General features: G+C 38.8%; 1 protein-coding gene across 2 annotated transcripts; it reads right to left on the bottom strand.

Annotated features, from left to right (window-relative positions):
• Positions 1–84: 84 nt before the first annotated feature.
• dhx38 (DEAH (Asp-Glu-Ala-His) box polypeptide 38) lies at positions 85–27,865 on the bottom strand. Of its 2 annotated transcripts, none has more exons than XM_041786700.1 (27): positions 27,593–27,865; positions 26,450–26,778; positions 25,901–26,109; positions 25,375–25,536; positions 25,107–25,269; positions 24,672–24,790; positions 24,502–24,578; positions 24,248–24,403; positions 23,982–24,143; positions 23,768–23,875; positions 21,207–21,331; positions 20,972–21,109; positions 20,692–20,878; positions 18,543–18,728; positions 18,213–18,353; positions 17,632–17,742; positions 17,248–17,364; positions 17,022–17,129; positions 16,806–16,918; positions 15,664–15,872; positions 12,690–12,844; positions 10,470–10,625; positions 10,066–10,200; positions 9,512–9,637; positions 9,317–9,412; positions 6,071–6,192; positions 85–1,141 (listed from the first exon to the last, which is right to left on the bottom strand). In XM_041786700.1, the coding sequence occupies exons 2-27, from the start codon at positions 26,773–26,775 to the stop codon at positions 1,060–1,062; spliced, it is 3,789 nt and encodes a 1,262-aa protein (XP_041642634.1). In that variant the 5' UTR covers positions 26,776–26,778; positions 27,593–27,865; the 3' UTR covers positions 85–1,059. The 2 variants fall into 2 exon arrangements, with proteins under 2 accessions (XP_041642634.1, XP_041642642.1); XM_041786708.1 differs by having other exon boundaries at positions 25,901–26,106.

Here is a 27,865-nt window from a genome sequence, read left to right as displayed (position 1 = left end):
TTAATCATACCACTGTGAAACTAACAAAGTGTATTTGACTGACATAATTATGTTAGGCTCCTGCAGTGCACAAAAACACATCAGTTTAAAAAATAGCAAACATTTATTTGTTCATTTACAAAAGATGTCGAGAGGAAAAAAAAGTCCATTAGCAGTCGTCCTGCTGCCTCAGATCTGTGTTTAATAAAAAGACAAAACAGCCTGTGTCACTACAAACATGGCCTCCTATAAACTGTTCTGCTGCAGATAGGCCGGTCTATCTGAAGCTGCGTGATATTCTCATCAGCCGAGAGGGCAGAGCAGGGCGCACGTCTACAAATAAATTTACCTGTTTAAAAGACACATTTGCAAACATTTGTTTAGAGAAAAAAACTCAAAGGAAGCTGCTGCGTGCTATTTTCAACACAAGGACTATAAAAATAAAGCCGCTGAAATGTTCCTGCATGTTGATGTTTGTATAAAGCAAATCTGCTGCGGATTATTGTTGAAACAAGGTGACGGGAGGGAGAAAAGGGTCAGCTGGCCAAGTCTGCATGTTCGGTGTTTACAAGATGACAAAAATTTGAAGACACTTGTGCCACAAGCAACGTCAGAGTAGAGCTTCAGTCTGTAGAGGAGCCCGTCATGGCACAACGGCGAAAAGAGGAACAAATGCAAAGACCCAAAAAAGAAAAAACACTGAAATCAGATCCCTATCTGTCTGAGAGTATTCTCAAGAGTAGTGAAAAGTGCAACATACATGAATCAACATACATGAATCATTTCTATATCAAATAAAATTATTGCAACAACACTAACTATAAACTGAAATATATACAGAAACACAGTTGTCCTTTTTTCATCACATTGTATAAAGAATTATTGTGTTTTTTTTTTTTTTAAGTGGAGGGGGCAGTGTGAGGGACCTGACGCTTGTTTCAGTCTTGTGCCTTATACAAGTTCTCACTCTAGTGGTAGGAGCAGGAACTGCAGGTGGTTGCCTTCACACTGGGAGCAACAGAAGGCAGGTGGAACTTGTTTCATGTGTTGGTGTCCAGGAAGAGGTTTACGGTCCTTCTTCTACAGTCCAAAGCGGGCAGGGGTGCGTCTAGGTGTCATGGGTGCTTGTTCTTTCCTCCCTGGTGTGTAGATTTTCACTCCCCTGAATCACACAAAAAAGAAGTTTTATTTACTGCACAGAGCACTAAGCCTCTTATTTACCGCTCAGTTTAGTTTTAACATCTTGTAAATGAGGCTGAAGGTGAGTGTGAACATGAAAAGCATCACGACCAGAACAGGCAAGCTGGTGTTTCTGGGATGAGTGTTGGGAAGTAGAGCCTGACGCCACTGACAGCAAATCTATCATCTTTAATTACAGCGGGCTGACACTCTGACACTACCCACGCTTCCCTCATCTCTCCCCCTCTCTGTCCTCACACACACCTACAGCAATTACAACCATCAGGCCATAACCCCCCTCTGTCACTGTCCCCCAGCGTCTGTCTGCGAGTACACTTCAGAAAAACAGTTGCACTACACCTGAAACAGGAGCTTCTGGTGGTTTCACAGCAAATTTAAATAAGTTTGTCTTTTCAGGAGCCCATTCAGTACATAATATGAGTATTTTTCACTACAGCTACACACAGAGTTTAACAGTAAATTAAATCCAAGGATCTGCAAGTTTTCATTTATTTTTGAATGAGAAACTTAACTTCTGAGAACTAACCTGGCTTCTGATCAGTAATTTATATTGAACTTTTTTTTTCTCTAAATCTTAAAGGAAAGGGTTGTCAATATTTTCCTTGCTTAAATACTTTTTTAATACCACAAGTTTTAAAAACAATTCATTCTGTTACTTTATTGAACAATTATAATGAAAAGTGAATGAATAGAGAGGGAATCCATCAAAATGAGCATGCAAAATCCACCATACTGTCAAAATTGCACTGGTATCTTAACATATTTGTGCTCAGACTTTGCATAAAAGTTTGCTTGCATTTCATGATCTTTGAAGACCAGAAAATACATTAATGTGTTTTTTTTTACCATGGTACCAAAACTGGTGATGATGCATTTGATTTGAACAAGTAATTCAAAGTAAACAATTCGACTATCATGACAACCTTTTACCAATTTTTACACTTTACACTTTGTCCCGAAATAAGGATAAAGACCCTCATGGTCTTGGTTAATAGAAACCAGGCAGGTTTGAGGAATTAGGTGTTTTAAATATCTAAGAAAAGAACAGAAACACAACATTTCTCTAAGTCTAGTGAAATTAAATCTGTCTACAGTGTAAATAAATCAAACAAGAGCTTGACTCCTGTTTAACCTATTTATTTATTTATTTATTTATTCTATCAACCTATTTCACCTTTTTTTTTTTTTAAATAATTACAACAAGTGTCAACCTCTGTGGTTGAAAAATGAAACCCATAAACAAGCATCGATGATCTGCAGTTCCTCCAGTGTCCTCTAGAGGATGGCTTCAGAAGCACTAAAAGTCACACACACCCATGTTAATAAGTCAATTTTTACAAAAGAAATAAAAATGTTTACAGCTTAGTAAAAAATGCTTTTTAATCTGACATGTTCAGGTCATTAGCCGCACACACTTCTGAGAGATGGCCAACCAGGAATGGCGTGTATTTTAAAAAGTATTTTACTAAAAAGACGTATTAACAGTTCAAACAGCTACGCAAGGCTGACTCCTTTACACTTAAATCTATTAATTAGGGCTGTTAACATTAACACTCAGGATTTATCTTGAAACAACTCATCAAAAATAATAATAACATATTAATCAAATGACCAGGTTTAAACACATATTCCTTTTTGTAGTCCTACAGCGCGCATGTTCACGTGGCAGGGGATAAAGAGGTGAAAGGAGGGCCAAATGCAGCCAGGAATGATCCATGAGGAGACGAACTGTGGTCGGTTTAAAAAGCTGGCTTATTTGAGTTTGGATGAAACCAAAGTTGTGTGTTAGCAATGATGCTATCACCAACACGGGATCAAGCAGTGGTCGTCAAGCTACACTGGCGGAGTGCAGCAGACCTAACCTTGCAAAGCAGATAGATACGACCGTTTCCTTGTTTTTCACTGGCGAATCCATCTAGCAAAGCTTCCATCTGAACCATTTGGGCCCAGTTAGAAAGTGACAGGGCCAATCAGCGATGAGGGGCAGTACTTTCAGGTGCCTGAGTCGTGACGTAAACAAGCAGCAGCAAGAGGCCGGTGCAATTATGGCGGAAGAGCTTAGCATGGATGCTGCTAAAGCACCGGTTTTATCAGAACTTGACGACATTTCTTTGTTAGAAGAAGAACAAAGAACAGCAGTGAGTTGTTTCCTTTTCAAAAACAATAAAAGCTGTGGCGCAGGTGGCCGAGTGGTTAAGGCACGCCCCATGTACGCGGACGGCCAGGGTTTGAATCTGGCCTGAGGCCCTTTACTACATGTCTCTCCCCCGCCCTTGTCCTCTATCAAATAAAGGCACAAAAATGCCAAAAACAAACCTTGAGCCTTGGCCCGTAGAGATGTGATAGACAGAATGTTCTTCCAATCACACTGAGTTTTTTTTCAAAGCCTCTGCCTTTTCTCAAATGTTTTCTATTGAAGCTTTCCCAGATGGATGTGTGAAACACATTACCTCAGGCTACAGCAGACCTGGATTTGTCAACAAAACAACAACTAGGCTGATTAATGCAATCGCTAAATGAGTCACCAAAGACTGCAGACCATCAACATCATTGAAGACAAAAGGCTTAAGGGCAAACAGTTTACTTTAAAGCAGAAGTCATTATGTATTTGATATGTTTGTCTGCTGATTAAGTTTGAAGTTTTATGGATAATATAATTCAGAGAATGAAGATTTTGTAATTTACAAACCATTACAACAGAGTTGAGATGTTAAATAGTTTGAAACTCCAGTTTGTTAGATATTTCTTTATGCAAATACCATACTTGTACTTCTTTTATCTTAACAAGAATGTATGTAAATTGTGGTATTTTAAATATATGATTAATCATGATTTAAATAGTGTAATTGGGTGATTAGCTTGATTATTTTTTTAGTTAACTAACAGTAATATTAATATTAGAACTGTCAAGTGATAAATTTAAGTAGAAGTAATCCATTTTTTCTTTGGATTTTCAAACTTCCACTGTTTTGCATTTAAAACATTTTGGTTTCATTTTGCATTTGTGTACTGTTTTCAACTAAGGACAATTGACTTCCTGTTTGGATACAGATTTGCATTTATTTTGAAAGTAAATGATGATCTTTGGGTGGATTGAAGATTATGACATTAACTTTAACACAGAGAAGGAACTTGTCATGGATTGAAAAGGGAATAAGAAAACAATAAAAAATCTAAGTGTTTAATAACACAAGGTGCAGATGGTGCAACTGAGTTGAGTTTTTCATAAGTGAAAAAGTTACCTTATTAATCCCAAGGGAAATTCAAGATATAAATAAGACTGAGGTACAGAAGTGGGCTTATTTTACACCACAGTGTGCTGAATAAGACAATAAATTATGCAATTATTGTTTTTTTAAAATGCTGTATCAATTATGCACCCTAATTAATCTTGATTAATGCAAATCCTAATGAATATATTTCCAACTGCCAAGACAATCTGACAACACTCCATGCTTTCTGATAAACAAGGCTATATTTTGTACCAAAATGATTACCCTGACTGTAAGTCATATCAAGCTGATGAATACATTAATAAATTAAGCTAGCACACAGGCATACAGTCTCTCTGCAATGTGCCACGAGAACTTCTTAGAATTGAACTTTAGTGGTAGATGGAGTTTCACAGGCCATTCATAGGAAAGAATTGACTTCTGGTTTGACTCAACTCAACCTTTGTCTGTTTCCCTGTTAATCTGAAGTTAGTTTAAGACATTTTCGATCACCTCTTCTAAAGCCTCCCTCAATAACCAAATAGCTGACATCTCTAAGGATTTGTCCAGTATTTTCTACAGTATGTATCCATAGATGTATGGATGGATTTATCCATGGATAGAATGATGTCATCTGACTAAGAGAAGGACTGAGTCTTAACAATAGACAAGACGGAAACAGGCTTCTTTCATAATCATTTTACTTGATGCAATAATTATTATTGCACAATCATATTAGAACAAAAAAAACATACTAATATCTTTTCACAACTGCTACTGAGATTAAAGCCAACCATAACTGGTGGTAAATCTCCTGGCATCGCCTTTTAAGTGCTTCAAATGGAGCTCCACTGGCTCCACTTGCAGCACCCACTTCCAGCTGGTTTGGCTTCAGAGCGATCACTTACAGCTCCACTTTTCTAAACAAAACAACCGTCTTCACCGTTTCCTAATTCACACCACTGATCTGTGCTGGTGAGCAGGGAGTCAGGTGATAAGCAGCCTGACAAAATCTTCCATCCTGGTCACAGTGAACTCAGAGGAGACGCTGGTGAGGCCTGTCGGAGGACAAAGACAGCCGAGAGAGAGCCCAGGAGAGCTGCTGCCTTTCATTATCACACATCCTGCTTCCTCTGCTTAAATCTAATTCTTAATCCTATACCTCGAGTGTGATTATTTTCAACAGATCTGTTACAGACGTGCTCACACAAACTCTCAGAGATAAACCAGACGATTAATTAACAATAAAAGTTCTTTTTTTAAAGTCTGTCTTTATAACCTTATTTCTCTCTACAAAGCTGGCAAATGGGTGTGAAATTAATTTTTTGGTCTAATTTGAAATTGAACGTTCCCCTCCTTTCTCTGCTCTGCTATGGCACAATTTAAATTGCTGCAGTAATGGGGGTCAGCCAGGAGTCAATATTATTTCTTTTTGTCTCGTCTGCGGGGACCAGAGGTGAGAAAAGCTCATCATGAAGAGTGAGAGAGGGTGAGTAGAGAAAGTGGTAGAGGGGGGGAGAGGGAAGGAGGGGTGTAGATATGGATTGGCAGTGAGGTAGGTAAATTAAACGTTTCTATCTCGACTGTGTATGGAAAATGAGGGCCATGGGGGAACTATTGTTAGAGGAGGTTCGTGTGTGATGAGGAGGCACAAAGAAGAGAGTTAGTCTGTGACTTACTTAACACCAGTGCTGTTGTTCTTCTTCTCCTGCTCCTCTCGACGTGCCCGCAGCTGCTCCTCAGCCAGGGACATCTCCTCCTCCATGTTGGTGATCTCCTCCTTGGCCCGACGGCGGTTCTCCTGGAGAGGCAACAAAGGGCGATAGGAAGGGTTAAAGAAAAATAAAAAACTGTAAAGATGTGCGTTTACAACCGCAAATATTACAAAAAATACAAGGAGGCAAAACAAAAAAACAAAAAACAAACAGACTCCTAAATGACTCTTTAAAACCTTATTTCAAAACAATAGCCGCTAATATTTGCTGCATCAGCTTTCTCTTCCCTAGAAAGTAGGTGAGGAAAGCTGGGATGCATCAGTATTAGCCAACATCATCCCTGTGGACAAACATCTGCATCTGCAAATGATGTCAGGAGCTGATGTGCAGCAATTTAAAGCTGAAAATCCTGTACAGGTAACTTCTGATTCAGAGAAGAGGGTTTTTTGGACAAAAGAAGTCCCATGTTGGCTTGAAGGTCAAATCTTAAAGAACATGTAAGTGTGAGAATGTTATACCACCGCTGTAAAGACCAGTTTTAAAGACAAGGCAGATATTGACAACAATACAAAACCATCAAATCTTACGGCTCATTTGAAAAACACACACAAAATGAAGGAGATGTAATTAAATATGCATTATCTTAGACATGTGCATCAATATCAGCCCTGATTTTCATAACTGGTTCATCGCTAAAGTAAAGTTTATCTATACAGCACCTATCTAGAACAGATGCCACAAAGTGCTTTACAATCAAATATTAAAGAAAAACCAGAGTGACTGAAAAAGCTAAGACTGAATAAAAACTTTTAACAACTTCTTAAAAATGTCCTTAGAGTCTGCTGTTCTCCATAAAAGAGGGAGACAGCTCCAAACTTTAGGGGCTACAATCTCAGAGGCACAGTCCTCTATAGTTTTAAGTTGATTCAAAAATGTTTTGGGCTCTGAAGATACACATTTTCTCCCATTCAGGCACAAAACCTTTCTGAACCTGACGATTTCAGCAGTTAGTGTCCAGGCTTCTCCAAACCAGACTGAGGAAATCTTTCTTCTACAGACTCAGTTCCCTGACTGAGGGTACAATCGTGTGAGGAGAAGAAAGGAAATTTTCCAAACTTTTGCAACCAAATTGTAAGTTGTCTAAATCAGCTGCCCACAGTAAAGCTGCGTTAACACTGCAAGCCTTAATGCTCAGTGAAGATTATCTTGTTCATATTCATTTTGAATGCTGCTTGTATCAGACTCAGGGGTGAATTGGACAGTCCTGAACTGACTAGCATGTGCTAAAAAACAAAACCTAAGACAGACACAGCACCATGTGAAGAAATATTGTTTCACAGTAAGCAGAACTGATGATCTACAACCGCCTGCAGAAGATGAAGTGCCATCTTTTACAGTTCCTGAGATAATTTCATGGTTATCTTTGTTTTTAACTTGATGTCCTCAGGTCAAAATGACCTGTCACTAGGGCTGAATGATTTGAGAAAATAATTTAATTGTGATACTGTTTCACAACATTGTGATTTAATATGTGATAATTCTTTAAGTTCCTCATCTTACGTTATTTTAAATAAACACAAGCAATACATTAGTCTATTTATAACCAACACAATAGATTTAACTAGGGTTGAACAATTTTGAAAAAATATCTCATTGTGATTATTTTGACTCTTATTGTTAATTTGAAATGAGTGGTTGTATTCTCATGTTGAATAAGAAAACTAAGACGAAAGTAGGATTTTCTGTAAACTATTCTCAAAAAAGACACTTGAATGATTGCATGATGTGTAAGGCATAACATCTGCAAAAAATGCTTTAAACTGGTATTTTGACACATCTCAAGCAAAAGAAATATTGCACCTTCTGCGATTTGAAAATTGCAGCAGACCATATTGTGATTTAATCTAAATTTCAATTAATTGCCCAACCCCAACCTGTCACTGTTTAAAAGCAGAAAAAAAGTCCCTACATGATATTGTTTTCAACTTGAAATTTCATTGTTCACTGGCAAAGTTATTAATTGAGATAAAGTTATTGGGAACAATAAAAATACATTTAAAACTACTTTTTCTGCACTTTTCTGCTACTTTATCAGGCTATAGAAATACTGTACAAATACTTGACTAAAATACTACAGTAAAAAATAATACACTAAGAAAACAGTTAACAGTGCCATAAAATGAGAGGTGTTTCTGGAATAAATGCTGTCTTTCTGCCATGTGAAGAGGGAAAACTTATTTCAAACATATTCTACCAATGTGGACGTAAATATTTGCTACAACAAGGTAAATATGGCTCTGTATTTATCACTTTCCTGTCTAGTTTGACCGATTACCGTTCGTGGTGCAAGAAAAAAATAGAAGAGACCTTAAATCTTAAAATTGTCTGTGCCTATCACTGGCTGCCAGTCTGAAACAGCGGTTACTGCTTAAGAATGTTGAGAAGCGCTGCGGCACTGTGACGTCACACTACCAGTGTGGACCAAAACATGGCGACCTCCTGGTGAGTTTATAAACTCAAATTACTCAAAATGCAGATATCTAGTGAGTTTTTTAATTCAATATACTGTACATATGAGAGATACAAATATCTATCCAACATGATGAACTTGTCTGATCATGCAGGGTTCCTTTTAAGGAATCAGGGGTGAGGGGCCTGAGTAAGAGATGTAACCAAGAACCTGATGGTCACTCTGACTGAGCTCCAGAGATCCTATGTGGAGAAGGAAAAACATCCCTGAAGCCCTGCACTGATCTGGGCTTTATGATAGAAAGCTCGACAGAGACCTCTCCTCAGAGTAAAAACACATAAAAGCCTACTTGGCATTTTTAAAAAACCTTTAGGTGAAAGCCAAGGGGTCTGAATGCACTGTTCCAACATCACTGTTCAGACTAAGATGCAATGCATAAAGATCCGACCTGTGTTTGGTTTGGATACACATATGAAAGTAGAAATGGCTACTTTTGCTTGCAGTGTGAATGCAGCTTATGAGAGAACTGATAAACCTTAGAATATTCAAGAGGGGATTCACTAGAAAGGGAAGAGAAAGGACAAAGTGTCACAAGTTAATATTTCTTCTTAATAAACCTCAAAATCAAAGTGTTTGGGACAAAAGGAAGAATGAAAATCAGCCAAATAAACATACGGTATACTGGCAACCGTAAGTGCACTCTTTTGGCAGTGTTATAAATGAACCATGTCTTGACTTGCCTGTCTGCTCCGTCCTGCATGTTTGATGCTGTAAAACATTGGCCCCAGCTCTGCCAGCCACTCTCCATCCACTGCTGTGACACACTGCATGTACTCCTACAACACAGAGCAAATGTTTAAGATTAACAAAACATTTTAATGTCACTTTCTTCACGCTACCAAAGCTTCTGTTTATACAGGGGACAGACTTCTTACCTTGGTTGTCATGACAAGCTCATGGTAGATGATGTAGTCTGGGGTGTAACCCATACCGAACAGGGAGCTGGTAGGATGGAGGTGACATGGCATGCCTGTCCTCACGTTAACATATTCACCGATGCCCTGGGAGCAAACACAGACATAAATAGCAAATTAAGCATATGACGGTGAATTTCTTGACAGGAAAATGGGACCCGGTGTGAAGTTGAACTGTGTGTGTTTGTCCCAGTGTGTGTTTGTTGAGGTCAGAGCAGAGCAGGTCCTCTGGGTTAATTTGCTTCTCTACCTGGCCTAGACAGCAGGAAAATAAATTTGAAGAATATCCAACACGGCTACGATTGCTTGGGTTAGCTGGGTGCTCATAAGTCAAATGGAGAGCCCTGATTATATAGTCATGATTTCAAATTCCCTTTCAGATTTTAGAGCTGTATTAATGTGAGGCCAGGAGGGATATTTCACCGCTCTGTAATTATGCTGCTATAAATCTGCCACAACCAGTTGCCACTAGGCGTAGCGTATTAACTGAGGGAAACCCAGAGTGCACAAAGTACCTTGAGCTTGGCAGCCTGGTGGAAGTAAGCAGCACAGATGCACTTTCTGATGATGTCCCAGTCTGACCCACAAGAAATCAGGTTCATCCTCTGCTGCACCATGATGTCCTTTAGCTGGGAACGCACCTCACGCACCTGCACAAAAACAGAGAGCATTGAGAAGGGAATCATGCAAAAAAAAATCATCCAGCACACTGACTAGCAACTATTTTTAAGGAAAAACATTCCTCTGTTTCCCAGAGAGACCCTGCCATGTTTGCAGGCTACATTTGAAATAATTCATCCGGATGTATGAAGACCACAGGACCTGAATGACACACCACACCTAATCAAACACAATAAATACAAGAAAATCGACAGGTTTCAAGGCCCAGGGGTAAAAAAGCAGTAGCAGAGAGTCTGACCTTGCGCATGGCCTTAGTGTGGATGAAATGCTCGTTGCACCACACGCTGGAGTAGTTGTTGTTCTTCCACTGCATGTAGACATTGAGGTAGGTGAGGTGGTCGCTCTCTGGGACTGCAAACTTCTCCCTAACCTGGTCACTCTCTTCCTCACGGCCCTGCGGAGACACAAAGATAGGGTGATCTCTAACTCTCTAAAATTTCTAACATCAGGTATCATATCCCATTGTGGAATAAAATTCTAATTCAGATCATTTTATGAATAGTGAGAATTATCAAACAGAGGGTTTAAAATGAAGCAAAGCAGCAAAAAAAGCTATGAACATTACATATAGAGACATTATGTTGTTACTTTGTCAGCTTATACATCAAATACTAAAACCTGAACAGCATGAGCATCTGGTTACTTGTTTTGCAATTGTAAGTTTTGCTTTCTAATAATTCCTGGGGGACAAATCTGTCTTATAAGCCTCCATGTGCTCCAATTACTAGTGCATCTCAAAATTTAGAATATCTTGTTAAAGTTCATTTTTTCCTGTGATTTTCTTCAGAAAGTTATATATCGATATATATTCTAGATTCATATCATACAAAGTGACACATGTCAAGACTTTTTTGTTTTAATCTTAATGACTGCAGCTCAAAGCTCATGAAAATCACATATCGTGGGAAAGTCCAGTTTATAAAGGTTTCCTGATCCTTCATACTCTCTCTCTCTGGTTTAGTATAAAAACCACAATCATGGGGAAGACGGCTGATCTGACAGAATGTAGAGAATTGAGAGGAGCTTTACAATGAGTGGACTGAGGCTGGAGTCAGTTTATCAAGAGCCACCACACAGACAGGTCCAGGAAATGGACTACAAGTGTTGGTTCTTAGTGTCAGGCCAATCCTTAACCACAGAAAATGTTCTAAGCTCCTCACCTGGGCTAAGGAGAAAAAGAATTGGACTGTTGCTCAGTGGTCCAAAGTCCTGTTTTAAGATTAAAGTAAATTTTAAATTGCAATTAGTTAATCAAGGTCCCAGAGTCTGGAGGAAGATTGCAGGGGCACAAAATCCAAGGTGCTTGAGCTTTTCACAGTCAGTGATGGTTTGAGGTGACATGCCATCTGCTGTTGTTGGTGCACTGTGCTTTATCAAGTCCAGAGTCATTGCTGTCAGCCATCTACCAGGAGATTTTAGAGCACTTCATGCTTCCATCGGCTGAGAATTTTTATGGAGATACTGATTTCCTTTTAAAGCAGGGCTTGACACCTACCTACAGTGAAGCCAAAACTACCAGAAACTGGTTTGTTGACCGTGGTATTACTGTGTTTGACTGGCCAGCCAACTGGTTTGACCTGAACTCCTTAGAGAATATATAAAGAGTGTCAAAATGAAGATCAGAGATACCAGACTCAACAAAACAGACGAGCATAAGGCTGCTATCAGAGCAGCCAGGACTTCATAACACCCCAGCAGTGCCACGGACTAAAGGAGCTCAGACCAAGTACTGCGAGCATAAATGAGCCTCATTTTCCAGAAGGTCAACATTTCTGTACTAGAAATCCTTTTTGGATGATGTTTTGGAAAATTCTGATATTTTGAAATAGTAGATTTTAGTAAGCTGAAAGCTCATTTAAACAAAAAAATCATGAAATATTTCACTTTGTAATGTTGAATCTAAAATATATGGAAGGTTTAATTCTAGAATTAAAATTATATGAAATTCCAGATTTTTAACATGCACCTGTATATACAGTATATGAAATATGGACAATGGGCACAACTTTGTCTGCAATTTTTGGAAATCAAAATAAAATATCCCATATTGGATGCCTTTAGACTTTTTTCTTTTGCTGCTGTAAATACATATTTTTTTGGTTGGATTTTTATAAACAGCATAACTAAGATTAAAATAAGGTATTGTGACAATTGTAGGTAGTAATAACATAAAGAGCAATATTAAGACGAAGGTTTACTGAGTGCTTTACGAGTCAAAAAAGCCAAAACCACAAAATAAGCAATATTTGATTGATAAAATTGAAGATATAATGAATAAATAAATAGACATGTCACAATAACGCTGAGGTAAAACCTTGAAATCAGTCCTAAAAATTGGGCTGCCAGAAAGTTATATCTTACTTTCCCCTTTTCTTGCTTTTTGCTTAAAGTTTCAGTTGAATTTGCTTAATCTGGAGTCAGTACTAATTATGAAACTGATAATTAACAATAAGTATACCTTTGGTCTGTAGAAGATGGCTGGCACAGACAACATGGACACAATAATGAGGATATCAGCGCTGCAGCCCATGTCACAGGAAACAATCAGCATCTTAGAGAGGGCGGGGTCGAGGGGAAACTCCACCATAAGACGTCCCGTAGGTGTTAAAGCACCTGAGAAGACCAAAAAAAACAGAGTAACAGGTCACACATGAAGTAAATCCAGGTGCATGAGATGTGAAGAATGTAGGAGGAACAAGCCCAAGACAAGTGATAAGCTTCTTTTCCATCAAAAGCCTGCAGGCATGATGGAGAAGCCGGCATAAAGTGACACTTATTTGTCTAACACTGTGAGAGAGGAGGATGAACTGCTGACAGCCGAGAATACTCAGAGAGAAAAAAGAGAGTAAGATCAAAAACTTTGCCGCTTCTGATTTAAATGATTAGACGACAGAGTCTAAGAAGCTTACAAGGAGGAAAAGCAGAGAAGCAGAGCAGCCAGTTTGGGGCAGGTAAGCCTTAATCAGAGATAATCTGCTGTTAACACACCATACAGGGAATCATCAAAAGTCCCCCCTTATCCCCAAATCCCTAAATCCCCAGGAATCTGACTAAGGATGAGACAGAAATGAGACTTGGCCGGTCAAATCAAACACAGTATCAGTTACTGGGCAATTACTCCTCTGGCTAAACTGAACAACAGAGTCCTCCAGGCCTTTTTGTAGTGACTGCATCATCGCTGCAGCTCCCTCTGAAACAGCCACTCTCCTGCCTGTGTTTGTGGTGTCAGCATCACTGTGTTTAACAGCTCAAAGCAGCGCTAAGGGGGAAATACAGCGCTTAAATACCCAATACTCTCTGTCACTGCTTCATCTTCATCTCAAAAAGAGGATGATTTATGTTGTTGGTCCTACTCTACAAGACTTGTTGAAGATTTGTGATGCTGCTAGAGGCAGAGAGAGGAAAGCCTGTGAATCTATAAGCAGGAAAGTTTAAAATCTAAAAGTCATTAATGTTAGTACACATATTTGTGAAATGGCAGGACTAATATAGCTCAAACTTCCTTACTTCCTTACTATGAAGTTTTATTTTCCCATACAGCCTTTAATATATAATGGCCTCTTGTCCACCAATAATAACTGAGATTAGAATAATTTTCAGTGCAGCTCTGTTAAAATAAAGAATCAATGATATTGTGTTTTAGTATCAACTTTGTAGACTTTATACACTTCTTCACATTTACTAAAATCCCATTGGCTGAACCAAATCATCAATGACCTTAACCCAATTATTAAATCAATCACCCTTTAACGAAAATGTGCACTTGTGATGCATAATAACCACAGATGGCAGAAGTTCACACACTTACAGCACAGTGTGTCACAGTTTACACACGATGAGTCGATTCTAATGATGAGATATTTCTTTTATCCTGTTTGATTCTTATAACAAATCAACCAGACGAAGGTCTCAGTAACACAGCATTGTGAAGTAATACAGTTTATCTTTGAATTGCAAATGTAGAAATGGATGAGGACAAAAATTATTAGCCCTGGTATGAAAATTCAGGTTTTCCTAAGTGCTTAAGTATTTCCCAAGTGTTGTTAAACAGAGCAAGGAAAACACAGCTTCCCAAACATCCTAGTTTTATTTTGGATGCTAACATTATTTTACTTTGCACACAGAAACCAAATTATTTCATGATAAAAAACAAAAACTACCAGGGTCATAGCACATTGTTGAGCCATAGCACAAACCACTACTGGGCAATTATGAGCTTTGACTTTGTAATGCTCAAAGCTTGTAAAATCAAGTTAAACTGAGGTTTACCTTCATATTTACACACAGTATAAAAATTTCAGAAAGGGTTTGAGCTGTCACTGGAGAATGCAGCACAGCAAAAATAAAATAAATCAACTTGAGAAAAAGAATCTTTGATGCTCACAAAGCAGGAGAAGGACATACAAAGTTATTATCACAGCGTTTCCAAATGTCAAGAACTGAGGTGAGAAGTATCAAGAAATTCAAGGAATCAGAACAAGCCTGGCAGAGGAAGGAAGAGAAAGATTTCAAAGACTCTGGAAAGAAAACTAGTGAGAGATGTGTTTAAAGACCCCAGGCCAACTTATATTTTTATTTTCTTCAATGTATATTAAGTTTAAGCTAATATTAAAATACTGTTGATTGGATGTTTATTAGGAAAAAACTACAGCAGATTACAAGAACATCTCTAATTTTCACTATGACGAATCTCTGCCAGAGAATGTTGAGTGTCAAACTTCTCCTGTCCTCTGCTCTATTCTCCTTTAAACTGTATGGTGGAAATGTCTTCATATGCGTGTCTAAAATTAATTGAAAAATCTGTTTAAATAATAGATGACTGACATTTGGTGCATGAAGCTCACATTTGCGGAAGTTTTGTCATTTAGATCACCCTTAACAAACAAAGAATATAGATGAGAATATTAATCAAACACTGTTCAGACACACTTCACAACCTGGCTCGCACAAGCGACAGAGACAGACAGCTGGAGCGCACACACACAAACGGCGCTGACGCACTGATCCTCCATGGACAGAGAGAAGCTTTAAAGCAGAAGGAGAAAGTTCAGATCTGAGTTTATCCTCCAAAATTCTGAAACATTGTCCCTAAACAGAAAGAAGCCTTCAGTCTACATTACCAACACATCAGTGCGAGTGTGTATCAGTATATGTGTGTGAGTATCGAGTTTATGTGTGTCATGTAGCATCAAAGCCCTTGGCGCTGCGTAAAAATGCACGAATGGATGAAGAGACCAGCCCTTTCGGTTATTTTGGAGGGAAATCTGAGACTTTATGTGCCGAATGGCCTCACTGTAACAAGTCTAAATCATAAGGGCTAAAAGACAAGCACAGTGATGCTGTCAAATTAAAGGTTAATTAAAAATCTCATGCCTGGTAAATTAATAAGCTTAAGACACCTCTAGGTATTCCAGCCCGTGCTCACCACTCACCTGTGTTGTCTAAAGCTCCCAGGATCCAGAGCTGGTACATGGAGTTGAGCATGTTGTCCTCAGGTGGTGGATCCATGAAGTGGAACAGGAGAAGATCCTGAACACCCAGAGACTTCAGCAGCAGGACTACATTGGCCAGGTTGGTCCTCTGGATCTCTGGTATGGTGGTAGTGAGCATCTCATTCTTGAAGGCGCTCTGAGTGTAGAGCCTGGGGGACAAAAAAAAAAGGACACAGATTTTATTGAGTGGATAATTTAAGATAGCAAGAATTAAACTGAACTGAAATTGTATTTTTTAAAACTAGAAAACTGTGTCAGTATTTGTACATTCTTTGTTGTCTTTGCAGTAAATACTGCGGTCATGAACAGACCAAGATTCTCTTAGAAATATTATTATGTGGCACTTGTGTGAATTATTTTGATGTGAACAATTATCTGCAGCTCTGAATCAGCCAGAGAGGAAAATTCTGAGAGTCTGAATTCATTCAAGGGAAATGATAACTAAAGGTCTTTAACAAAGCTCTTTCAAGAGTTAAAAATGTCTGACTTTAGGGTTTATTGTTGCAGAATGCCTTCAATATATAGAATGTACTGAATGTACAGGCTATGAAGGTTTGCAAGTGAGTCCTGGAGTCAAAGCTAAATGAGTCTTTGAGAGGATAAATTCTTCTTTCAAACTAAGCAAACCAGCAGAACTTGTTACCTCTGTGCTAAAAGTCAGCTACTCAAACACCTTAACTGTACTCAGTAAAAATCTTCACCAAACTGATTCCTCTAATTGCATAAGCTTAGTTTGGACAGGATAAATCCAATAAAATGAGGCATTCATAGAGATCTTCTGTCCTTATCAGAAAAAAACATATGACTCTTTGTGTGTTTATGTTGCTCAATCGTACAACAGAAGGAGGGTCCAAGAAAAAAAAAAGATAGGGTCTTTAATGGCACTTATGCCTCTATCAACAGAGTAAAAACTGCATGAAACATTCTGGAGATCATGGATCAAAGACTCTGAAATTATGTGAGATTTACAAGGAAGTAAGAGTGGGAATGTAACATCTTGTCAAGGTATTTTTTGAGCAAATGCACTGAGAAAGCCATGCATTAATAATAGTTCAAAACAGAAATAACAACATGGTCATTACCTGTAACACTGCCCTGGCCCTGTACGTCCTGCTCTGCCAGAGCGCTGGTTGGCATTAGCCTGGCTGATAGGATAAACCTGGAGAGCATCCATTCCAATACGAGGATTGAAAACCTGGTAAATGAAAAAATTTCAAAATAGTTTTGATTTCTTTACTGTAAAGTTCTGGGCTAATGTGTGAAAAAGTATTTGTAAAAAAGTGATGCAGGTGTAGTACCTTTAGTTTGCAGTATCCCGAATCCACGACAAACATGATTCCATCCACAGTGAGGGAGGTCTCGGCAATGTTTGTAGCAACGATGCATTTCCTCACACCATCTGGAGCCTTACAAAGGATATAATAAAGACAATCAGCTTTGTTTCTTCGTAGTTTTAATTACAAGTACTTACTGATGAGAAGTATAGAGATGCATGCATCATAATGGGCAGTAATAGATACAGACCTTCTGGAAGATCTTGGCTTGAAGATCAGAGGGCAACTGGGAGTAAATAGGCAGCACTGCCAGAGGAGGAGCATTCTCCAAGTCTTCCAACCGCTCCACAATCTGATCAGAAGTCACCTACAGGGATAAATGTGAAATTGATATACTTTACTTCAAATATGAATTAAAAAAAATGGAAAAAGAATGTGGACAGAATATTGCAAAGGTCATAATTAGCCTTTTTAGAGCTACAGTCAGAGGTACTTACAGAACTACTGGACAAAATGCATTATTTACCAAAATCTTTGGAAATGTTTATTTCATTGGAGGGTTGGGGGGGGGGGGCTACTGGGGTCACAGTTTTTACATATGATGTAAGTGATAATACAGCAGGATATCCCTCACCTCAATATCCTCCTGCCCGGGCATAAAGATGAGGATGTCTCCTATTAGCCCACTGAGGTGGATCTGCAGAGCCTGCTTCACTGCTGCCTCCACATAGTCCTCCTGAGGGGTCTTGCACAACACAAAACACAACATTTAAGTCCAATGCAATATCAAAACTACAACAATCAAATGTTAGAGAAAGTTTTCTTATTTTGTAAAAAATGATTATAGTTTAACTGACTACAAATAAAGGCTGAGAATGCACCAATACATTAGCTCAACATCAGTACTAACAGATGACAGTCTTGTTGACAGACACCAGCCAAGTAGAAAACAATGTGGCAGAACAAATGCCAGTGGCCAGTCTGTTATATTGTAATAATTGAATTCTGGCATCTAGTACACCTAACTACTGATCACTGACTACTGATTGTCACCATTGTTGTATCTCTGATTAAGGTTGCATGTCAATTAACTTAGCTAAAATACTTAGTTAAGTTATAAAACTGCCAAAATTGCTATAATGATATGATGTAGTGACACTTGGGGATGCTGTGTAAGTGCATTTAAATCAAAGAGTAAAGCAATCAGAAACATACCTTGCTAAACAAGATGTCAACTGGAAATGTTCTTCCTGGAATGTGGAAAATGGGTACGTTGCCAAAAAATGCTGCAAACTTGTCTGAGTCCATGGTTGCAGAAGTAACGATGAGTTTTAAATCAGTGCGTCGGGATACAACCTGACAGGAAACAGCAGAAGGCAGAAAAAATGCATGCAATTTAAAGGTTTTTACAAAGAAATCCCTCAAGAAAACAACAAACTAACAAGGTTAACTATCAGTTTTAGCACAGAAAGTCAAGCTGCATTCATACCCTGAAAATAAAAATTAGAATTATCTGTAAAAATATTGATGTAGCTGTACACTGACCTCACGTAACAGGCCAAACAACACATCTGTATTCAGGGAGCGTTCATGAGCCTCGTCCATGATAACAGCACTGTAGTGGTCCAGGTCTGACTCTCTCAGTGACTCTCTGAGCAAGATACCGTCCGTCATGTACTTGATCAGTGTATTCTCAGATGTGCAGTCCTCAAAACGTATTGCATAGCCCACCTGCAGAACAAACATCAAAAGTCAACTCAAGATTATAAGTCATACAAATCTCACAGTATATTCTTACAGGGCAAATGCTAGTGATACATTATTAAAATGATTAAAAACAAGTTAACAGTGTTTACAGTAAGAGAGCCATTTTATAATCTATGCCAGATATTCATGTTATTTAACCAGTTTCTCCTTTGTTGCAGCTCATCAGTTGCCAAAATTAAAGGCCAGAAAAACATGCTGCAGTTTATATTTTTTTCACTAGATGGCGTTGTGACACAGCTTGTAAGTTGGTACTTGGGTTGAGGAAGGGGGCCTACAGACTGTGTATCACAAAATACAAAATTCACATGACTCTCAAACACCTTTCAGCAGAACACAAGAGGGAGTCAAAACTGTCTGTCTTTGCTCAGCAGTTTTCGGATGAATAAATAGGCATTTGAACAGGATTTAAAAATACAAAGAGTTTTAGTGTTTTAAGCGGTTAAAATTACAAAATAGCTCTCACTCATCTCCTATTCTATTTTTAAAGTACTGTTCCTTGGGCAGCTGTGAACAGATGGGCTTTGTAGACGGTCACAAATCCATTTCGATTCTTGAGTTAAGCCTTCTTAAATGGTATCATGTGAGAGGAAATGGTCATGAATGCAGCAAATGGATGCACCAAATTAAATCTCTTAATAAATTTAATTGAATCAGAACATGACTAAATTGAAAAAGCACTCGGATAGCGCAGACCTCCGCCATTAGACCTATCTCCCAATAGTGAAGAATCCTTCAAAAAATTCTAGGATCCAGACGGTGATCCGGATCACTCCCAAAATCTAATCAGTTCTTCCTTATGCCATTTCTGACATTTCCTGAAAATTTCATCAAATTCGTCCATAACTTTTTGAGTTATGTTGCTATCAAACAAACTAACAAACAAACAAACCCTGCCAATCACATAACCTCCTTGGCGGAAGTAACAATGCCTGATATAAAATACCCACGAAAATTGGCCTTTGGACTGTAGCACTTTTCTAGTCCTCCGACTACTCAAAGCGCTTTTACACCACAGGTCACACCCATCCATTCACACATTCATTCACTGATGGCTGCATTTGCTATGGAAAATTGGCCATCAGTATTAGCTAATCCATTCATATGCTTTAATACCCCTTTACACACAACCGATGAAGCAAAAAGTGTTTTGCCCAAGAACACATCGACGTGTGTGACTGCAGGAGCTGGGAATTAGACCTACAACCTTCTGACTGTGAGACAACCGGCTCTGCCTACTGAGCCACAGTCCAGGTTACTGGTGGGAACTAGTGGGACTCTTCCAAGTCTTAGTAACTCAGAGTTGAGGATGTACTCTCCATCAATTAAATGTTCAAAAAGTCCTTAAGGTGGTTATTTATCAGATATTTATGTAATAGCAGTCTATTTTCCAGATTCTCTTTCATTAGAGAAAAGTTAAATTGTTACATTATGTAGGCACACCTGTGCAATTCAAGTCAATAATAATGGTAATAGTCTGTAGTGTTGGCTTCTAAAGGTGTGTCATTGTTAATGCATGTTGTATGCATTGTTGCTGTCACTGTCTTTCATGTTAGAAAAAAAAGCTTGGGGGGGCTAAAAGTATTTAATATTATTATCAATATAATATTTTTTAAAATGGCTCTTTGCTATTCTTTCATACTTCAGGAGTAATTCAACAACTTAACAATCAGAGAAAAACAATGTTAATAAAAGCTGTGCCTGCATTTTGGAGATTATGTTCCTTCTAACATAATTTATTGAGGCATACTCTCTATTCAACACAAATGAAGTAAAAATATATCTTAATGGCCTTTCAAACAGCAGACTGTAAAAACTTTAGGATTTGATGGTTATGGGTATTGTAATAATTTCTGATTTCCTAACCCGAAAAGAAAATCTATGAAAGGCCACATTTACTAATGTTTGCTCGAGCAGTCAGCAGCCTCACCTCCTCTCCCAGGTTAGTGCCGATCTCTTCACTGACTCTCTTGGCCACACTCATGGCTGCCACTCTTCGGGGCTGTGTACATCCAACCATGCCGTAGCTCGTGTAACCGTCCTCATGCAGGTACTGAGTCAGCTGGGTCGTCTTCCCACTGCCTGTCTCTCCAACAACAATCACTATGCTGTTGTCCCTGAGGGTGAAACACATTGAAACAGTGAAAAGTTATGTCAGTAAATAAAACCTCATTGGAGCATATCATGAGAAATTCAGAGGTAAAAATTACCTTATAATGTTTAAAAGTTGCTGTCTGACAGCAAAAATTGGCAGGTACTGTCTCTGCTCCAGAAGACTCTTCTTTTTTGCAAACTCACTGCTGGCTTCAGACTTTTCTTTCATGTGGTCTGCAAATTTCTGCTCCGCTCTATGAAAGATTAAAATCCCCCAAAAGGTCAGGTCAGACAAAGTGACAGATTTAAGCCTGTGAACTTTAAAAAAGAAAGATCAAAATGCCATGTTACCTGTAGTCCACTTTACCATCCTCACCGACTGGTTGGCCCCCAGACATATCTGCTTCCTCTGTCTTCTTGATCCCCATGATGTCCCCCAGCTTAGTCCCTGCCAGCTCCCAGTGTTTGTGCTGTGCCTGAAAACATAATGATCACAGTTACATCACTTGATTGTAAAAATACAGTCTGCAGCTGAATACGTAGATTTCCATTTGATAAATAGCCATCATAAAGAGGAGATTTTATTTTTATTTAACCTTTATTTAACCAGATAAAAACCCATTGAGATCAGGATCTCTTTCACAAGGGTGACCTGGCCAAGAGGTCAGCAGCACATGTCATAAGAACAGTTACAAAGAAGTAACAGTATAGATTAAAACATACAATTTTAGAGGTGCAATAGTATTTTCAAGTGCAGGAGCTATAACACAACAGCAAACAATAATTTAAGATTTAAAACACAGGCATTGTTCAAGGGTCTCACGCTGTCTGTCCCTCAGGATAGAACGGAAGGCTCCAAGTGGAATTACTAATGAGAGTTTCAATTCAGTCTGTAGAGTATTCCACGCAAAGGGGGCAGCAAAGCTGAAAGCTCTTTTACCAAATTCAGTCTCTACCTGAGGAACAGATAAACTAGTGCAGTGCAAGAACGCAACATGCATGAAAAACAGACAGAAAACTCTTCTGTCATGAGTGCCATTAGCTTTTTAAATAGTGTAATACACATATTAATATTATCTATCTACTGACATTGTCCATATTGATCCAGTGTTTTTTTTACATTTCATTCTACAGTAAACTCCTGGTTGGCTTTTATTATTATTTTGCTTGTTTATTAGCATTAAGGGTTAATGCAAAGACTTTCCCTCAAATAAGATTATGTATAGGTGCTTTTACAACCGAAATGTACTCATTTCTGGCTAGAGAAACTCTGGACAGGGTTATAATAAAAAATGTTGCAACCCTGGTCAGTATCATAACCACAACCCTAAGGCAGACACATAAATGAGGTCTCTGAATTTGTCTGACAAGTACTTATAGATAAACTTATGTACAGTGCCAAGGAAAGCATGTGAAGCCTTTGAGATGATCTAGTTTTCTGCATTAATTAGTCATCATCGTGATCTGGTCTGCTTCTAAGTCACAAGTATAGACAACCACAATGTGATTAACCTAATACCACACAAATGATTATAATATTCAATGTCTTTATTGAACACAGCCATTAAAAATTCACAGTACTGCTGGAAAAAGTAAGTGAATCCTGGAATTAGTAATTGGTTGAACTTCCTTTGGCAGCAATAACCTCAACCAAGTGTTTCTGGTAGATGCTGATCAGACCAAGACAAATTTCAGGAAGAATTTTGGACCATTCTTCTTACAGAACTGCTTCAGCTCACCCATATTCTTAGATGTCTGGTGTGAACGGTTCTCTTGATATTATTCCACAGCATCTCTGTTGAATTCAGGTCTGGACTCAGACTGGGTCTCTCCAAAAGGCAGATGATCACTGGGGAACAGCCACCCTGACATTATCCGCTAGGATACCTTGAAACTTGGGAATTCAAGTTTCCTCTCGATGATGGTGCGCAGTCCAGGCAGCAAAGCAGCCCCCAAATCACGATGCTCCTTCCAATGTACTTCACTGTGGGGATGATGTTCTCAGGTTGGTATGCGGTACCCTTTTTATGTCAAACGCTTTGCTGCATGTTCTTCCCAAACAACTCAACCTTAGTTTCATCAGTCCACAAATGTTTTTTTCCCAGTTGTGTTTTGGAGTGTCAAGGTGCTCCTTGGCAGACTTGAGACACGCAGTGATGTTTCTTTTTTAAGCAGCGGTTTCCTCAATGGTGTCCTGTGATGGACACCACGCCTGTTCAATCTTTAGCGTATGGTAGATTCATGGACAGAGATGTTGATTGATCCAATAATTCCTTTAAGCCTTTAGCTGTTACTCTAGGGTCCTTTTTTTTTTTTTTTTTTACTTCTCTGAGCATTCTGCATCAACCTGGCAGGGTACACACTTCTAGGGAGAGTATCCACGATACTGTATCATCTCCATTTGTGGATAGTTTGTCTAACTGTGGACTGGTGAACACCTAAAGTCTTTAAGAAGGCTTTGGAACCCCTGACAGTCTTAAACAATTCAACAATTCTTGATTGAAGGTCTTAGGAGATTTTTGTGAGACATGGTTCACATCAGCAGATGATTCTTGTGAAGCGTTACCTCAAAAAGTTTGTGTTTTAATAAGTCACAATAGCTCTACACCTGGCTCAAATCCCCTTTAATTGATTGGACTTCAGGTGTGCTTACTCCTGACTCAAATTAGCTCTTTTAGAGTCATCAGCCTAAAGGATCACTTATTTATTCCAGCAGCACTGTGAATGTTTTATGACTGTATTCAATAAAGACAAGAAATATTATAGTTATTTGTGTGGTATTAGGTTAAGTACATTGTGTTTGTCTATACTTGTGACTTAGATGCAGATCAGATCACATTTGATGACCAATCAATGCAGAAAACTAGATCATCTCAAAGAGTTCACATACTGTTTCCTGCCACTGTATCTACCTTTTTGCGTTCTTTCTGCTCTCGATGTTTTCGGACAAGCTGGCTGCCTTTGCGAGAGATGATGGCCATGTCAGAGGTAGCATCTTTGACAGGGATGACAGGCTCTGGCTGCAGAAGGAAAAATATACAAGCAGTTAGATCAAAACCAAAGATACAGAAACAGAAAAGCACACCTAGTAATAACAGGCCTCAGAATATGACATTTTTGGGTCACCTGCTTTGTGAAGACTATTCTTCCATCCAGAAAGGGAGGGACCAGGTTGTGAACTAGCAGGTGAACTTTGGCAGCATTGTCCTCCTCAAAGTCTTCATCTACCTCCAGCCTCTGCACCACCCCACTAGTCAGCATACGGTTGGTCTCCCACCGCTCATTATCCTGAAACAAGAAACACACCCTGTTAAGATGATATACAGCCATATAGATGCTCTAACAACAGACAAAGATGTATATGTAAAAACACACAAAGCACTTCACTGTACCTCATTGATTTGCCGTTTCTGAGCAGAAATTCTCTTTTGAGTCTGCTTCTGAAGGATCTGCTCTCTTTTCTTCACATATTCATCAGAGGTAGAGGTGAATGGATTGTGGAACTCATCATAGCCTTCATCCATCATGTACCAGTCTCTGTCAGCTTGCTGCAAAACAGTGGATAAGTGGAGATGTAAAAAAAGTATCACCAGGAAATAAGTTAATATCTTCTATAATGCATAATAAATGAGAACTTTAAACGTACCTTTTGGTCCTCCTGCCACTGCTCTTTCTCGTCCTCATTGTCAAATAAGATTCCTCCCTCGCCTTCATCTTTCCTACCTGTGGAAGACACGGAATAAGAAATGTAATGGGACAAACAACACTCAAAGCTTGCAAAAAGCATAAAATGTTGTGTCTTTTAAGGAAAAATACTTTTTCCTTGTGATAAACGAGGTGTAGAGCCCAAATGTTTTCTGTCATTGGCCCACTCGTTGTACTTGTATGATGGGGTGGGCAAGGGTGTGTCATCGGGATATCGGCCTCTGACGGACCTAAACACACAGACCAAGAGAAAGTTACGTACAAGCAAAAGTAACTCAGAAGCAAAGCATTTTATGTTATGAAGTATAAAGTAGAACATGAGATAAGGAGATGTCTTAAGTAACAGAACATTAAAGATGGGTTTGAAGAAATTTTGCAGTTACGATTTGAAAAAGTGCATCATGGAGCTTAAACACAAATAATGTAAGGTACTGTTTGATCTCATAGAGGTTTTTGGATGAGTCATAAATCATTAAACAAGCACCAGAAAAATAAGGACATTGCTTTTATGAATGTTATGGCTACAGAGGTGCGTGTTGTTATTACCTGTCTCTCCTCTCACTCTCTCTACCAGAGCGATGACTTCTGTCTGAGCGATCTGACTCTCTGTGGGAGAGGGCTGGTGATGGAGATTCCCACTGTGAGTGTCTTGAACTAGAATAACCACTGTCATCCTCGTCCCAGTTGGAGCGTGAGGGTGTGAAAGAATCTTAGAAACGACAAAAATAAGTCCAATCAACCAACACAGCAAAAGGCTGTGAATACAAGGAAAATCACGTGTTAAAATTAAAGCCGATTTAAGAAAGAACTTTACCTCTAGGATGATGCTGTGGTGTCTGAGGTTCGTCTCTCTTAGTCCCTCGGCTGATTCGTTCGGACCAGTTGTCTCTCTGTGATCGATCGCTCCTCTCACCTCGTTCTGAACGCTCTGACCGACTGCTGCTGCTTCCACGGCTGCGGCTGCCCTCACGCTCATCTGACAGACACAGGCAAGACAAAGTTACTGTCAATAAAAAATAGAGATTAAAGAAAGAGAGCTGTTAAACTGCAAAAAGGTGGCATCATGCCTGGTTTGTACATATTGTGCCCTTTGTTATATTAGGTGTTATTACTCTAAAAAAGGAAACTGGTCAAAAAAAAAAAGAGTATCCAATTTACAATATTATAACTAGAAAAGCACTCGGAGAGCGCAGACCTCTGCCATTAGCCCAATAGTAAAGATTCCTTTAAAAAATTCCTGGATCCAGACGGTGATGCAGACTGATGAAAGCGACGCTGCATTGAAATATATTTACCATGACGGGACTAAGTAACCAAAGTGTTTTTTTTTTTTAAATTACCTCTTTCACTTCTTCGGTCCCTTCCTTTATCTTTGCTTCTTTCTCTGTCTCTGTCTTTGTCTCGGTCTCTGTTCTTCTCCTCTTTGGAGGAGGCGTAGACTCCATGCTCTCGTCTGTCTCTCTCTCTCTGCTGGTGTCTGCGTCGAAACTCCTCACTGACACCTCCAGGATTTGAGGGAGTCTCTGAGCCGGTCACACGATACTTCCTGCTGGAATGACAGGAATAAAATATTACACGTTGGTCATACTGTTTGTATACTTCTACTGCATGTAAATGATCACACAGTAAAAGGAGAATAAAATGCTAGAAGACAAAAAATGTAGGAGAAAGGGGTGGTAATGTTTAAAGATAATTTGCAGTTTCATGTATGATAACGCTAATAATAATGTTGCCTGTCTTTGCAAAATATCATTATGAAACAAATTAACCTTTTATTGGATTGTTTTATATGTATTTAATTTTTTTAAAATTGCGTTTAACACAATTAAACAACTAGCACTGTCTGTCTGTTTGTCCATCTGTCTGTATACAGTCTCAGTTATTCTCACCTCTCCTTCTTAGTATTTTGGTTTTGATCATCATCTTCTTCATCAGACCCGGAGTCACTCTTCCCTTCTTCCCAGTCCTTGTAAGAAGAAACTTTTGACTTCTTTGTACTTCCGTCATCTCCGCCACCATCAGATTGTTCCTTACTCTCACGTTCTTTTCTTTTCTGAGCAGCCAGACGATCCAAGCCAAGTAAGGATGTGCGTGGAGTCGGTGCCCGGAAAACATGGGGCTCTGCAGCAGCACTCTTCTTCTTGACTATCAGTCCACCGACTTGAACAGACGGATCCGTCCCTTCCAGCCTGTGCATGGACACATCGTCATCCATAATCTGTGGGGAAATAATAATGTATGATGCAGTGCAGAAGGTAAAAAAGTAGATATTTCAAAGCATTTTTCAAACCCGTAGATGAGCATGTTATTGCTACATCTCATCTCATTTAAAATCTAAATAAATTTACCATAACTTAAGGTAAGATAATAGTGATGAATGTCAAATGAAATATGCTAGATCTGAGGAAAGCGTTTTCATGTTTTTCATGTTTGTTCTGCCAGACCAACAAGCACAAATCCAGAGAGCTTCACTTTAATATAGAAGACGAGAGAAATAGAGTTGGAACTGGCAAAGTTTCGGATTTATCCTTAAAACAAACATAGGCTTTTTTGAGATAAGGAGCTCGCATTAAAGTATGGAAGCCATACTTCCTTAATCTCATAAAATGCTATTGATGGATTATGTATTTTGGTATCGATGAGTTTTAAGGCAGTCAAATCAAATCATTTCACTTCTGAAACAAGAAGTGTGACCTAATACATTAATACATTGATGCATTACAACTATGAACTTGATATTTTGGTTTTTATTCTTCTCAAGTATAATCATTTGTTTTATCAAATTGTATTTACAGTACAAAGGGCATCTTAAATCGACTAACTTTCACGGCAAATACCAAAACAAATAACTTTCTGATAAATTCATACATGACATTTGCACCTTAAACATATTATTCTCTGCCTTATCAACATTACATAAGTTGCCTCAGAGTCAGACTGAGGCTAGACTAATTTAAGTAAATAGTGAATTATATCATTTCACCACTTGTTTAATTTCAGTAGGCTTGCAATAAATTAAAAACATATCGTACCTTGAATTGAGTAGCTAGCCTTGTTTAGCCTGTGAGCTCTCCGTTTCTGCCCTGAAACAGGGCCCACGCCGCGAAAAAACTCCCACGTGTTAATAATGGACTAAAAAGCAAAATCACACACATATAGTTTAGCGCTTCAGGTCCACAGCCGGGTGGGTGAGTAGCTCAGAAAATAAGTGACCAGTGGTTGTCACTGAAAATATTACAACAGCGGCTGTCTTAAACACAACGCGTATGTTTACAGACAAGGAAGCCGCCATTGCAATCCCGTAG

The sequence above is a fragment of the Cheilinus undulatus genome, linkage group 1 (assembly GCF_018320785.1).
Source record: "Cheilinus undulatus linkage group 1, ASM1832078v1, whole genome shotgun sequence".
In the NCBI taxonomy this organism is placed as follows: domain Eukaryota; kingdom Metazoa; phylum Chordata; class Actinopteri; order Labriformes; family Labridae; genus Cheilinus; species Cheilinus undulatus.
Note: the sequence above shows the minus strand (reverse complement) of the source record. Positions and strands in the feature narration are given on the sequence as shown.